Here is a 16,177-nt window from a genome sequence, read left to right as displayed (position 1 = left end):
CCTGTTTTCTACACCAAGTGGATAGTTACATGAGAGAACAAGGACATGCCTTCCCCACGGAAGATAGCCGGGTGAGATTTGTTTCCTCACTTTTGACTGGGAGGGCTGCTGAATGGATGATCCTACAGTTTGACACTTGGGCCCGATCCGTACGTTTGCTCAATGACTTTATGCGAGCGTTAAGGAGACGTTTTGAAGATCCGTTTCAAGGGGAGAAGGCCAAGGCTGCCCTTCTGCAACTCCGTCAAGGATCTTCTTCGGTCAGAGATTTTGCGGATGAGTTTCAGAGACTGGCCAGTAAGATTGTCGATTGGACGGAGGCAACCCAAGTGCATTACTTCCGTACCGCTCTTAACCCCGAGATTTTGAACTGAGCATATATGCAAAGGGATCCAGCCACTCTGGAAGACTGGATCCTGTTAGCAGAGGAAGTTGAAAGCCACCGCCAATTCATTACTCTAGCCCGGCGCCAGGCTAGAGAGGGGGACAGCCGGAAGGACCCTCCCAAGGCTGCTGCTTCAGCTCCGCGGAGACCGGCCCAACCTCCTAAAGACCGTACGTCGTGGTTTCAAAGGGGGGGGCTGTCTCGTTTGTGGGGCCATGGGTCACTTCGCTGTGGCCTGCCCGTCACATTTGGAGTGACCGAGTTCCACTCCCCGACCGGAGGGGACACCTCGCGGGAGAGGTCGCGCCCGGGGAAGGGGCACCGCGGGCGATCGCAGTGTTGCTCCCGCACGGAAAGCGCCCCCCGTTCTTCACGTCGAGGAAACCGTGCCCGAGGATTTGCCTGTGGACCCATCGGGGTCCAGGATTACAATTGCCCCATTAGGGAACAGCTCCACTTCATCGGAGGAGGAACTCCCCTGCCCTGAACTTGAGAGTCACCTCTCGATCAGCCAAAAAACGGACTGGGTCTGCGGCAGATGGAGCGCCACCACAGACCTCCGCAGGTGCCCCTGAGAAACCCAAAGCTCCTTTAATGGTGAGTGAAGTGGGAGAGACTGTGTATGTGTATGTAGTCTTGCAACATTATAGAAAGGGACCCCAGATAAATGTAAAAGCTTTAATTGATTCTGGATGTGCCCGTACCTTAATGAATGAAGCCACCTTCAAGGCACTTAAAGTGAAATCAGTGCCTTTACCCACCCCCGTGCAGTTCGCCCAGATGGATGGCAGTGACTTTAGGGGCGGACCGGTGAACCGCCACACTGATGGAGTGGCGATGGGAACTGGTCATCACTGGGAGCAAATTAACTTTACTATTGTGCCCAATGTGCGTTACGCGGTGGTGTTGAGCAAATTGGCTCAAGGGACACAAATTGGCTCAACTGAGCAAATTGGCTCAAGGGACACAGTCCCACCACAGACTGGGAGGCTGAGACCTTAGCATTAAATAGCCAGCTATGTGAACTGCACCGTTATGAAGTTGCTGTCAAAACAGTAATCCGATCAACCCCTGCCCTAACCTCAGACGCTGTCAAGCCGTCCCAGCTGCCTCCCGAATACCAGGATTATGCGGATGTTTTTGATGTGCGGGAATGTGACGTATTGCCCCCCCCCCCCGCCGCTCAGACTGTGCTATTGAGGTGGTGGGGGATGAGAAGTTGCCAAAGAGTAAGATTTATCCAATGCGCCCGACTGAAAGAACAGTGCTCCATGAGTTTTTAGACAAGAATTTGGTTCGAGGCTTCATCCGACCCTCCACCGCGCCCTATTCTGCACCAGCCTTCTTTGTGCGTAAGAAAACAGGGGATTTATGTTTATATATTGACTTTCGGAAACTCAATGCAGTTACTCAAACTAATGCCTACCCTATCCCTTTAATCTCGGATCTCCTGGGACAACTAAAGGAGGGGCACATTTGTACCAAATTGGATTTGGTCGAAGCATATCACCGAGTTAGGATTAGGGAGGGGGATGAGCCTTTAACAGCCTTCTCAAGTTGCTTTGGGACGTTTGAATTTCTTGTGTTACCTTTTGGATTGAAAGGGGCCCCGGGGGTCTTCATGCAATTCATAAACGAGATCCTACATGATTTGCTGTTCAAGGGAGTGGTGGTTTATCTGGATGACATTCTTATTTACTCTAAAACCATTGAGGAACATGTTGCCTTAGTGAGAAAAGTGTTGCAACGCCTCAGGGACAATCAGCTCTATGCTAAAGTGTCCAAGTGCGAGTTCCACCAGAAACAATTGACTTTTCTTGGCTACGTTATCTCGCACCACGGACTGACTATGGATCCTGAAAAGGTGCAGGCAGTGATCACTTGGGAACCACCCACTACTCGTAAGCAAGTCCAAAGATTTCTCAGGTTCGCAAATTTCTACAGGGCGTTCCTCCCCCGTTTCGCTCAAATTGCTTTGCCCATCACGGACCTCCTTAAGACAAAGGGGAAGGGAAGGGCAGCTGTCTTGCCTACTGCCCGGGTTAACTGGACCCCCCCCAGTGTCAAACTGCTTTTGACACTCTCAAAAGGCTCTTTACCTCTGAACCAGTTTTGCAATCGAATGTTCATAGTCCAGGTGGATGTTTCCGACGCAGCAATGGGAGGTGCACTTTTGCAGCGGGGGGAGGATGGTCAATTGCATCCGTGCGCTTATTTAAGAAGTTCACTCAATCTGAGCTCAGTTGGCCCATTGGAGAAAAAGAGGCCGCTGCTGTTAAGCATGCCCTTACAGTGTGGAGACAGTTTTTAGAAGCCTCTAAACTGTCTTTTGAGGTATGGAGTGATCACAAGAACCTAGTAGCCCTGACGGGAGCCTGCAAACTGTCTGCAAAACAAGTGCGTTGGGAGGACTTCTTTGCCCAGTTTCGATTCGTCCTGAAACATGTACCGGGGAAGCAAATCTGCTGGCTGACGCTCTATCCAGGCTTCCCCAATATCCTACCAAAGTTAATCGACCCACACAGTCGCTCTTTACCCCCACCCAATGTGGTCTGTTGCCCTCCTTGGCAGTGCAAACCCGGTCTCAAGTCCAGTCCCCACGGCCACCGCTTTCGAAGGGGGGGGGGGGAAGCCCAACGCCTGGCTGGGCTGACAGAGCCGCCCGATCCACATTCCTTGCCTGCACTATCACTTTCTCCACCCGAGCGCTCCACCCCGCTCCCTCTGACTGCGCCAGCTCCATCCCCCTGCGAGCCGCCCAACAGCGCAACTCCCAAAGCGGACGGGGTGGAAGGGTAAAAACTAACTGATTCCTTTAAGGACGCTCTCCTTCGCACTTATCAAGCAGAGATCTCCTCTCAGACTCTACCAGCTGCTTTAGTTAAGCGCGGGGAGTTGTGGTACAAGGATTCTAAGTTGTATATTCCAGAAGTGTTGAGGGGGGAGGTTTTGGGTTTGGTGCATAGCGCCAAAACAGTGGGACATTTTGGGTTCCTTAAGACATTGCATTTACTCAGAAGACAGTTTTGGCAGGCGGGTATGCGATCAGACGTGGACTCCTTCATCCGCAGCTGCCCCATTTGTGCATCTGCCAAGAGACCCCAGGGCAAGACGCCCGGACTTTTACAACCTTTGGAGACCCCCTCCAGACCCTGGGAAGTCATTGCAATGGACTTTATGACCGATCTACCCCCCAGTGGGGGGAAAACAGTACTTTGGGTGATTACAGATTTGTTTTTGAAACAAATAGGCGGGCCAGTTTTGGGGCGGAAGGGATACCTTGTGCGGGTATCCCTTCCGCCCCAAAACTGGCCCGCCTATTTGTGTCGCATGTCTTCCGGCTGCACAGCTTTCCACGCAAGATAGTGAGCGACAGGGGGGGCACCTACGTGGCCAAGTTTTGGAAAGCTTTCCTCAAATTAGTCAGGGTGGAACAATGTCTGTCTAGTGCGTTCCATCCCCAAACGGATGGTCAAACGGAACGGGTCAATGCTGTTTTGGAATGTTATTTACGCTGTCAGTTACCATCAAGATGATTGGACAGACCTGCTGCCCTTTGCTGAATATGCATACAATAATGCCGTCCACCAGTCCATAGGGTTCAGTCCTTTTCAGGCTGTATATGGTAGAGTTTGGCCCCATTGGCCATATTAATGTTCCTGGAGAGGAGGGAGGTGCTGACGTGGCTGAGTGGGTGCGTGCGATCCAAACGACCTGGCCGTGGCTGGTTAAGAACCTGGAAGGTGCCAAACGTAAATACAAGGCTCAAGCTGACAAGCACCGCTCGCCGGAATGGGACTGCAAGGTGGGAGACCTGGTCTACCTGTCTACCAAAAACCTACGGTCTACCCGCCCGTGCGGCAAGCTCAGTGCCAAATATGTGGGCCCATTCCCCATCTCTCGAATTATCAATAAGGTGACCGTGGAACTGTCCCTCCCCAAGTCATTAAGGAGGGTTCATCCCGTGTTTCATATTAGTCTGCTAAAGAAACACATTCCCTCCCTGAAGTGGCATCCTGAACCACCGCCTGAAGTGCCTGAAATGGGGGGGGGGGAGGAGAGAGAGCATTTCTAAGTGGCAAAAATCCTGGACTCCCGCATACACCATGGTACCCTTCAATATTTAGTTTGTTGGAAGCACTTTAGTCCTGAACAGGATGAGTGGGTGCGTTCTCGCAATATTTCCGCCCCTCGTCTAGTCCGTGAGTTCCATGCCGCCTATCAGCACAGGCCCACCTTGGGAAAGTAGGGGGGCCTTTGGAGGAGCAGAATGTCAGGCATGGCCTGAATTTGGGATGTTGTGGTTAAGCCCAGGAGGCCAAGGCCGAGTGCTATCCTGTTTTCAAGATGTTTACACTATCCCGGTGGGTGTTCCAGGGAGGGGAATTGCCATGGTGACTGGGGTTACCCTGACATTGTTTCTCTACTTAAACTGTGTACTGTTAGTTTGGTTTTCACTAGTATCCTTGACTCTGAGTACGCCTCTTTCACCTGTTGATTTGTCTCAATAAATCTGCTTTCGTATGACTGCTGTTGGCTGAATTCAGTTTATGGGATCATCCCAGGGCGAGGGCTCACAGTGGACTCTAATCTGAAGAACCGGGTTCGATTCCCTTCTCTTCTACATGAAGCCTGCTGGGTGACCTTGGGCCAGTCACAGTTCCCGCAGAACTCTCTCAGAGCCCACGCAGAGGCAGGCAATGGCAAACCACCTCCAAACGTCTCTTGCGTTGTAAAACCCTATGGGTCACCATAGGTCAGCTGTGACTTGACGGCACTTTCCATCTCCACTCGTATGGAGGATATTGGCTTGAGAAGAAAAGTTGCAGGGAAGAATCAGACAAGGGAAGGTTTAAGTTCACCTTTTATCCACCTTTTCTGCCCTTTCATGGTTCATCTCACAGATGGCTTAGTTTCAAATGGAACTATGGAAGTTAAATGGACTGAATGTGAACTATTATTGTTGTAATGCAAGACGTGAGCCGTCCCAAGCCCAACCTCGGCCAGGGAGGGGCAGGATACTATCATTGTTGCTGCTGTTGTTGTTATAACAACAGTAATAGTAATAATATCACCAGTGCCCCCGGACTGACATAAACCTCTGCTCTCAGATCCTTTGCCAGCAGGATCTTGGCTTCATCAGGAGGAACATTAGATTTATTTTCTAAAAGCAGATTCAGTATTTTATGAACTCGTCAGCATGGTTAACATGTCAGGATTCCCATTCTTAGAGAGTAAGATATAGAGACTAAGAACGTATAGGGTTCATCAGTCCTATGGGATACATACATATTAAAAGGCTTCCAAAATTGGAGTAATGTGATTCCCAGTTGCAGGAATGAAGAGGACTGGCACCTCTGTGTTATTCTTACATGACAAAATAATGCGTCTTCGCACACAAGGGCAGGCCCGCACAGCTGACACAGTAACATGAGACATAGCCTAACCGTGGCATCTTTCAAAGTTCTAAAAAAATAGTAATTTCTCGGAGATGCTCCCAAATACCAAATATCTGCCTTCATTTCAGTGAACTCCACTTATGAAATGGGTTAAATTAATGCTCACCTTTAAACCATTTAGACCTGGTAGTCCAACGTCACCATTTTCTCCCTAAGCACAAACATACGAGAAATTTCATGCTGAGAACAAAAATCTAATTTTAAACAAGAGACTTTCCTTCATAGAAAATGTAGGGTGTAATTCTTCTACAACACACCCTCTGTGGGTTTTACAGTGACTTTGCATTTATTAGCAATCAATCAAAAATATGTTAATTTCATGACATTTCCCTTCTTTTGGAAGGAAGCAAGCATTGCTGTGCTAAAATAGATGAAGATGTCAAATAACTAAGTTTGTGGCACATAAAGGCTACTCTTAAGGGAACCTTTGGTTTTCTGAAAATGTACTTGGATCTCAAAAACACAGATATTACATACTCCAGTGCCTTTTCTCCAGGCACAGTTAGTTGTAACAAAAAGTTATTTTGTAATCCAAAGGCACAGGCTTTTGCTCACATTTGCAGGAAAAACAGAACATTCAAAATTCAGAGGATGACTTTGGTAGCAGGTAGCTGAATATCTGAAACCCAAAGTACATGCCAGCCATCATCTCCTTCTACATCTCCCCAGTGCCATGTGGTTGAAAAACAGTCAGATGTGGGGTAGTGATGCCAGCGTTCTCCGGCATATCATTGGATGTTGCTGGCAAGGAAAACCTAACATTATGACATCTGTGATATCATATCACATTCTTCCAACTACATTTTACTGATCAAGTTGAGCTCAGTTGATGCTGCTGCCCACATGTTTCCTGAAACATACTTTGGGCCTAAGGTGGGCTGGATCAGGTGACCTCTGCCACACTGAGCTACCTTATAAGGTTGTTGAGGACTAGTGAGGTAAGGTATGCTTCACACACCTTAACACTAGAAAGAGCCAAAAAAGTAATAAACATTCTCATTAGATCCCGTCAGCTTTTTCACTTGTGAAAGAGGGAGGGAATGCCCCTGTCTAGTCTCCTGTGCCAGGCATTGGGAGAGCCACATGGGCAAAAATCCAAACAGAGTAGGGGCTGTGATCAAGAGCAGAATTGGGTGAGATCGAACAGAAAAGCTGGCAGGATCCAACCCTATATTTAAGATATGAATGTTGAGCAACAAATAAAAGGATAGATTGGTTGTAGAGCAACAGATGCGGCAAACACAATTCCATTATGGCTATTCGAGAAATTTGTCTCCTCTGTTACCTTCGGCCCCCTTGGTCCTCGCAGACCAGGCCCTCCAGTGGGACCCTGGAAAAAAAAAGATTTGAAATCAAGAATTTGAGATTGCTGTGTAAGGACTGGTTTTCACAAGTTCTGAGCACATGCACAAAAATCCAGGCTCTTTAAAGCTGGGCATCAACAGACTTGATCCTGAAAAAAAGCAGCTATGACCCATTTGTTCCTCTGCAAACAAAATAAAGTTCACCCCCAAATATCTGAAGTAGCCATAACCATCTATGAAAAGCAGCCTATGAGAAAAATCTCCTTGGTAACACTTCCTCATACAGAGAGACATTTTGAATAAGGGCCAAACTAGACATTAGACAGCAGACCTGTGTGTCACATTTGGCATCTATCATTTTGGGTAAGAGCATAAACAAATATTGCTAACTAGGGCCTTTTATACATGGGTTGTGTCTATCACCGACAAGCCCTGAGTACCTTGGGGCTTTGTTTTCATTATGCATGTATTTTTTGACCTTTAGAGGTCGCCTTGCTCTCCCCTCGCGTTTCCTGCGTGTTTTGTGGGTGCTGTTTTACCCCGAGTTTCATGTCTGCCTCGATCCCAAATTGAAAGCTGATCCTGTGCATACTTGTCAGTTTGGGGTTTTCTCCCCACACCCATTCTCGCTTCTCTCTCCCACTTGTCTTTCCCCTCATCAAACCCCTCCCCTCAAAGCTGGAATACAACGAGGCGGCTTATTTCAGACTTCAACCTGATCGAACAGGGTTTTTTTTGTTTGTGACTAGAGGGAACACTGAAATAATCACAAACGACCTGTGCGGCTGCTTATTTGGTCAGTTTCACGGTGAGTGTCATCAGTTTCAGACCTCAGCCTGATCAAACAGGTTTTTTGTTTGCGACTAGCGAGACTGCTGGCAAGAAGTTCTGAAGCTCCGTATTTTCCCTGGTGATGCATAAATTTAACACCAAGTACTCCGTGAATTTCTTCAGGGGGGAAAGCCCCTGTGCACAGTGATTTGGGATTTCGAGGTCAAATACTGTGCATTGGGAGAGCAGCATAGCCAGCGGAAACTACCCATGCATAAAAGGCCTAGGAATGCCCTCGGTAGAACTGACCTCACCCCCAGATCAAAGAAATGGCTTAAGGATCTATTTGTCTGGCTGGGGCTTGTCCAGTTCCTGTGTTGGCTGACATACACTGGGTTGGACCTTAGGGCAGCCAGCTTTTAAACTTGTTTCTCTAGTTGCCCCTTTAATACCACTTTGATCTGCAGCAAATGCCTGGTGATGCTGTTTCCCTCCATGCCATAAAAAGCTTCAACTGCCCATTGCCACAAATTAAACCTCTCTGAAAGGGACACGGCATTTTTTTCCCTGATCAGCCAGCCAATCTAGACCCCCACAGATCCATTTCACACATGGTGGTGTTTTCTTCCATTGGAAGGAGCCTTCCCTTGATGCAAGAGACTGGGGCCTTTTATGCACAGGTTGTTTCCATGGCAATCACCCCTCCCACTACTTCGGGCCTTTGTTTTCATTATGCAGGTCTTTCCCAACCTTTAGAAGTCACTGTCAGCTCTGGGCTCACCATTAAAATCCCACAAACCAACGTCTAGGCAAATCCTCCATAGAAAGTTGATTTATTAAGAAATACACAGCAAGTTACAGAAACCGACTTGGAAATTGGCAAGGATACTAATGGGGGAAATACTGAGATATAATGGTGAAAGTGAACTTTCTGGACGACTACTGGTTGCTACGGCAACCCACAGGTAGCCCTTGTTCCCAGGGAAAGGCAAGACAAAATAAAACCAGAGTAGAACAACAGTTCGACCTTGAAACACCACCTGGCTCTGCCGCTGGATACCAGGCTGATGCCTGACAGTCACTTCACTCTCTCCCCATGTTTCCCCCCACATTTTCTGGATGCTGGCATCCAGAAAATGCAGGGCGAGAGCGAAGGGACTTCTAATGGTTGGAAAAGACGTGCATAATGAAAATGAAGCCCCGAAGAAGTGGTGGTGGGGAGTGCTAGGGAAACAACTCATGCATAAAAGGCCTAGAATCCAGTTTGGAAAACGCTGCCTCAAGAGGATGTATATGAAGCTCACTGGGGGCGGGGGGGGGGACACACAATACAAGAGCTCTATCTATACCATGCATGTTAACACAGATCCCCAGTGTGGATAAGTCCTCAGAACCCAAATGGAGCTGGGTAGGTGGACCTCCTCAGATATAGCGGGGGTTTTTTCCTCTGCTCAACCAGTCCTGGCTATGAGTGGTGTGTGTGCCTTTTCCTCTGTGGTCAGAGAATATTCTTAGTCGCAGAAGAACTGCCCAGGCTCTAGCTTAGATAAGGGCATGGGAGTTTATTCTATTGACAAGCTTCTCTAGCGTCTCTCTGCTGATAAACTGAGCCACAAATTCCTGCCCCAACGAAAGCCCCCCCCCCCCCATTCCTGGAGGAAGGATCGGGCTGTTCTCTTTTTAGGTTCTGTCTGAGAGGCCAAATTCCCACAACCATCTTTGCCATTCTGTAGGCCAAGAGCCATCCTCTCTTCTGTGCTGAAGCAACCACAGGGAAGGGGGAGAGCTGGAATAAGATACACAGCGTGTGCCCTTCTGTGCAGCATAATGTAAAAGCTGGGCTAAACATGTCTCATTGGAGAGCTGCTGTTCGAGCTGAAGAAGAAGAGCTGGTTTTTATATCCTGCTTTTCTCTACTTTTAAGGAGTCTCAAAGCGGCTTACAGTCTCCTTCCCTTCCAGTCTCCTTTCCTTCCTCTCCCCACACTTTGTGTCGTAGGTGGGGCTGAGAGAGTTCAGAGAGAACTGTAACTAGCCCAAGGTCACCCAGCAGGTTTCATGTGGAGGAGTGGGGAATCAAACCTGGTTCTCCAGATTAGAGTCCCCCGCTCCTAACCACTACACCACGCTGGCTCTCAAGAAGAAGAATGACGGCTCCAAGAAAGGGTTTGGCAAGACAGGTTTAAATCGACATCTTCTTCAAAACGCACAATCTTCTTTTCAGCACTCTGTTTAAAATAGTAGGCTGGTTCACTTGAATGGGCTTGCATGAGGGGGGAGGAATTATGATAACTGTATGAGAGTTGGGGAAATGAGCTGGCAGCTAGTTCTGGTTCAGAATATGCCCTGAATCATTTCCTCTCACCCCACCTTGCCCAGTACAACCCTCACAAGAGTTCCAGGACTGCAGGTCAGTTTGTCGGCAGAGCCCGGAGAAGATAGGTTGTAGCTGCGGCTCCGTGATCAAACATTTAGTCTGCAGAAGAATCGAACCCTTTAGGGTAAAAAAAACACCAGGAAAAGCAAGCATGCCATCTTCTCGACTCAGAATTATTAGAAGGGGTGGCAAGTGAAAGGAGCCAAACCTTCCAAGGTATTACTTGTCACAAGGATTTAGAAGACTGCCCTATTGGGCGGCAGGGAATAGACGACATCCACTTACTTCTGGCCCACTGGATCCAAGGATGGCCGGTCCACTTGGCAAACCAATGGTCCCTGAGCCTTCCATATCCTAATCAAACCAAAAGTTATTCGGGTCTCTTGCTTGCACCAGGCTTTCAAACATTTCTATAAAAGGTCCCACACTCAGCAGATTGTCCTTACATTCAGCAAAACAAAAATTAAATGAATAGGTTTTTTTTTAAATTAAGGAAACCAGAAATCTCAAGGACAACAGTCCCCCACAAGTCAAAAAATCAATGGCTGCTGGTGCCTGTCGTTCTGGTAAAGCGGCTGCACTTGCAGAGTGCGCACCTGGGCAGGGAAGGGATTGTTTCCATGTCTAGAGCACCTGACAGAGGTCTACTCAAGCAGTAGAAAGGGATGCAGCATATTTTACCTTGCTGATGAGAGCAGGAGCTGCCCCCGGGGCATTCGTTTCAAACTCCCAGAAGAAAAAAGAGGACCCGCGATGACTCAGATAACTCAGAGAGAGCACCTCTTTATCACGGACCATATAAGAAGCTACATCCATAGAAGTCGGAGGTTGTGTGGCTGGGTCGGGACGACCTAGGATTGGGTCATCAGCTCCCAACTCTTGACAGTGTGCCTTTAAAAACCAGCACTGGCCGTCAGGGGTTGGGTATGATTCTAGAAGCCTCCCTTTCTATAGAGGCACAGGTCACAGGAGTAGCTAGAGCAGCTTTTTTCCATCTCCGCCAAGCTAAGAAACTGATGCCCTACCTGTCTTGCCCTGACCAAGCCACAGTGATCCATGCAACGGTCACCTCTTGGTTAGACTACTGTAACTCACTCTACGCAGGGCTACCCTTAAGGCTGATCTGGAAACTTCAGCTGGTCCAGAATGCGGCAGCACAGGTCCTTACGGGGACCTGTACGCATTCAACCAGTGCTCTGCCAGTTGCACTGGCTCCCAGTTGATTACCCGGTCAGGTTCAAGGCTGTGATGTTGTCGGCCTTCAAAGCCCTAAATGGTCTGGGGCCATCATACCTGCAGGACTCTCTCTCCCCTCAGAGAACACCCCTCAGAGAACAACCCGTTCAACCGGAAATAACTTGCTGGTGGTCCCTGGCCCAAAGAGTGTTCAGCTGTCCTCGACCAGAACCAGAGCCTTCTTGGCTGTGGCCCCGGCCTGGTGGAACTCTCTCTCTCTAATGAGATCAGGGCCCTGTGAGACTTGATGCAGTTTCGCAGGGCCTGCAAGATCGAGATGTTCCGTCAGGCCTATGGTCGAGGACAGTGATGGCTTCCATCATGGCTGGCCTCCCTCCCTCCCTTTCCTATTTCACCCTGTCTTTCTTAGTTTATATTGCTTGATATACCTACCCTAACCCTTTGGTTTGGCACCTGCCACTGGGATGATTAAGCGTGCCATTGGAACTTAGAATTTTAAAATGTTGAGAATTTTAACTGAAATTGTGATGTGATGTTTTAAGTTGTTGCAATACGTTGTGAGCAGCGGCATTGCCGGGGAGAAGCAGAATGTAAATCAAACAAACAAATAGATAAATAAATTAGCCTATGAAGTTGCCTTCAGCTGAGTCAGACCCCTGGGCCATCCACCAGCCACCAGCAGTGGCTGTCCAAGAGGGCACAGGCTTCCTTGGGCCCGCTCTTTGAAAGAACCTTTTTAGATGGAAATGCCCAGAAATGAACACCAAACTTTCTTCTGGCAAGGAACGTGCAATGTTCAAACCACTTAATCTTTAGAAGTTTGATGGTACTTCATTAGCATTTTGAGAACCACGATCACAGGAAATATAAATGAGAGAGAGAGATGGACTATGGTGTAATGGCTATAACATTGGGAAAGGCCTTTGGACACTCATGTTTGAATCCTCCTATGCCATGGAAGCTCGCTGGATGACCTTGGACTCGTTTAGTTTAACCTACTTCAGGGGGTTACTTTGGGGATATAACGGAGCACAAGACAAGCGTGTATGCAAGGTTGACCTCCTTGAAGCAAGGGCTGGACAAAAGTGGAGTGAAATACAACATTCACCTCAGGTTTGGTTGACCTTGAGGTAGTTGCTATTCATCCTCTGGTGATTATAGAAACAGGTTGCAGTTGCCCTGGTAGATTCTCTCTAGTACCTCCTGTAGACTGAGGGCCAAACATCTTATGAGGTCGCTACACCTACTTGCAGCCATACTGCAGAACCCTGTGTAGAAGCGCTTTTAAACAGAGTTGCCACTGGGGACTCGCAGCTGCAATATGGCCACAGGTCCCTGTGGTGAACTCGTGTAAAATATAATTTGTAGTTTAGCCTTTAGAGCAGGAGTGTCAAACAAAAGGCCAGAGGGCCAGATCCAGCCCCTTGAGAGCTCTTATCTGGCCCATGAGCCAGCCAAAGCAGCCACCCACCCCTCGATCTGGGCTGGCGAGGCCTGGACCGGCCCGACCAAGTGACATTAATGCCATATCCGGCCCTCGTAACAATTGAGTTTGACACCCCTGTTTTAGAGAGCATGGGCTGAGGCAAACATCCTGTCTTCTGTGTTGTTTCCATGACTGTGAGATATATACGTTTCTAGAAAGGCAGCAGGCGACACTGCATGGAAACTACTGCTCTGCTACTAGGGTTGCCAACATTCAGGTGGGGCCTGGAGATCTTCTGGAATTTCAACTGATCTCCAGGTGACAGAGATCAGCTCACCTGGAGAAAATGGCTGCTTTGGAAAGTGGACTCTAAGGCATGATACCCCACTGACGTCCCTCCCCTCCCCAAACCCTGCCTTCCTCAGGCTCCACCCCTAAAATCTCCAGGGATTTCCAACATGAAGTTGGTAAGCCTATTACTGCTATGGTTATCTGGGAATCAAAAATGGGCTCTTGCGAGAGATAAGTCCAAGCAGTTGTTTCTTGATACAACATCCAAGGGATAAAGCATAACAACAAGAATTCCTCACGGGGGTGGGGGAAGAAAGCATTACTATGGCTTTCTTTTGCTTCCCTCTCTAAAGAGTTAGAGGTGAAAACACCCAGCAAACTGCCCCATGAGTCATCAGGTTCACTTTGCAGGCTGAAGGGCACAACGTGTACTCTTTCCCGGCTCTCCTTCCCCGACGGTGCTGCAGTTAGTCGCCAAGTGGTGATATTTTTCCCTTAAAAGAGAAGGCTGGCCTCTCTGCCAGCTTGGACATAAACAGCCTGTCACTTTCATTACCCACGAGAGGCTTCTGCAACACAAACTGTTCTTTTGGCAAGTGCCAGCAAATCTAGGTTCTCCCCCACCCCTTTGATATTTTAATTTTGACATGTAACTGATAATAACGGATGCCACCAAGTGCGAAAAGGCAGACTGTGTGAAAGGGGCACCTGCTATGGCAGTAAAACATTTCTGGCCCAAATTATGCATTTCTTTCTCTACTTTGGGAACCTTTTCAACTTCAGGCTTTGGGTTTGCCTGTTTTCTACAATTGGGGCGGGGGGAGGTGTCCTAGCTGGCCAAACGCTAGCAATCTCACACACAGTCCGTTCGGATATAATGCAAGACCAGGGCTTATTTTAACTAAGGTTAGTTTAGGAAACCAAGATTGCGTTCACTATCATATATAATAATTCAAATCATTGATTGCCTTGACAGATAGAATAATAGAATCATAGCATTCGAAGGGACCACCAGGGTCATCTAGTCCAACCCGCTGCACAATGCAGGAAATTCACAACTACCTCTTCCCCCACACCCCCAATGACCCCTTCTCCATGCCCAGAAGATGAAGGGAAAAACACCCCTCCAGGATCCCTGGCCAATCTGGCCTGGAGGAAAATTGCTTCCTGACCCCAAAGTGGCGATTGGCACTACCCCGGGCATGGAAGAAAGGGTGATGAGAACCAAACACTGACGCAACCCTTCCTGCCCTCCCTCTCATGATCTGCCAAAGTTCACAGATGTGTGTTCAGTTGCAGCTGACCTATGGTGATCTCATAGGATTATCAAGGCAAGAGACACCAGAGATGGTTTGCCATTGCCTTCCTCTGTGCAGCAGCCCCCATCTTCCTTGGTGGTCTCCCCTCCAAGTCCTGACCATGGTCAACCCTGCTTAGCTTCCAAGCTCTGATGAGATCAGGCTAGTCTGGGCTATTAGGGCTGCTAAAAGAGATGAACAGAGGAAGTTTGTCATTGCCTGCCTTCCTTGGTGGTGGGGACTTCTTGTAGTGAGGGATTCAATCCTTATGAATGTAGATAGCTGGGTTTCTGGTGAGTGTATGGACCGCATGGTGACTTGCCTGCCTGGTGCAAAGGTTGCGGACATTACCCGTCATATAGGTAGTCTGGTAGACAGTGCTGGGGAGGAGCCAGTGGTTGTGGTGCACGTTGGCACCAACGATGTGGGGAAATGTAGTCCGGAGGTTTTGGAATCCAAATTTAGGTTGCTAGGCAGGAGACTAAAAGCCAGGACCTCCAAGGTAGCTTTCTCAGAAATGCTACCTGTTTCATGTGCAGCACCAGCTCGGCAGGGACAGTTGGTGAGTCTCAATGCATGGATGAGACGGTGATGCAGGGCACACTTTATGCATCTGACAAAGTGGATTCTAGTCCACGGCCTTTTATGCATGGCTGTTTCCCTCGTGGTCACCCCTCCAATCACTTTGGGTCTTTGTTTTGATTATGCGTGCCGTTTCTGACCATCAGTGGTCACCTCATTCTCCCTGTACATTCCAGAGTGTTTGCTCACGTTTTCAAATTTGTGATAAAACAGGTCACTGAAAACGTGGGCAAAACGCATGGAAATGAGCGGGGGAGAGCTAGGCAACCTCTGACAGCCGGAAATGGCATGCAGAATCAAAACAAAGACCTGAAGTCAATGGAGGGGTGATTGCAAGGGAAACAGCCATGCATAAAAGGCCCATGAAAGCCTGAACCCTTCCCTTTACACTGCTCAACGACTCTGTCCTGTTTTCACCTCAGGACAGGGCCTCAACGAAGCCATGTAACTTAAGAGCTCCACCGCACGTTTCAAGGCACAAACTTTCAACTTTCCAGTTGTTCAGGCACTGTTGATCCCAACATGGTCATTAAACATTAAACATTGAATAACCATTTAAAACTTGCTCAGAACCATAGGAAACCATAAAATTTCCAATGTATTTTGGGGGGGCTATTAATTGTATTCTGGCTGAATGCCTCTCTCTCATTTACAGGATTAAGACGGTGAGTCACTTTGTAACTCAACTCCCCCAGTTTTGGACACAGGCTTTTCCACAGCTCAGTGGTAGCAGACACACTTTTCTCACACTCGATCCCAGCTTCAAGAGCAGCATCTCCTGTTAAAAGGGTCTCTGGTAGCAGAGCTGAAAAAGACCCCTGCTTGAGACATAGGGGAGATGCTGCGGGTCTAGATGGACCAAAGGCCTCACAGCAGAAGACCAATTCGTAGGTTCAGTGCTGCTAGCAGAATCCAGCTGCACACAGTGCTCATTGGCCAGCCCTTGTGACGTCACAAGGCTACTTTCTGCAGCTTCTCAAGGTAAATAAACACTGATGTTTTCCTTAAATAAATAAAGGTACCAAAGAAACTTTAATGAGATACATGTGCAAGATTCTTGATGTTTTTTTAAAGCCACAAATTGGTTT

The 16,177-nt window shown here is 48.3% G+C and overlaps 1 protein-coding gene across 1 annotated transcript in view; it reads right to left on the bottom strand.

The window, feature by feature from the left end:
• Positions 1–16,177, bottom strand: part of COL15A1 (collagen type XV alpha 1 chain) — a 137,742-nt gene that overhangs the window by 66,162 nt on the left and 55,403 nt on the right. Inside the window, exons 16-18 of the mRNA XM_056857583.1 lie at positions 10,581–10,649; positions 7,130–7,174; positions 5,951–5,995 (exon numbers count right to left, since the gene is read on the bottom strand). Of these exons, the coding sequence (XP_056713561.1) occupies positions 5,951–5,995; positions 7,130–7,174; positions 10,581–10,649 (159 nt within the window). The remainder of the gene's footprint in view (positions 1–5,950; positions 5,996–7,129; positions 7,175–10,580; positions 10,650–16,177) is intronic.

This window comes from Euleptes europaea, chromosome 11, assembly GCF_029931775.1.
Source record: "Euleptes europaea isolate rEulEur1 chromosome 11, rEulEur1.hap1, whole genome shotgun sequence".
In the NCBI taxonomy this organism is placed as follows: domain Eukaryota; kingdom Metazoa; phylum Chordata; class Lepidosauria; order Squamata; family Sphaerodactylidae; genus Euleptes; species Euleptes europaea.
This window is presented reverse-complemented; position numbering and strand designations above follow the sequence as displayed.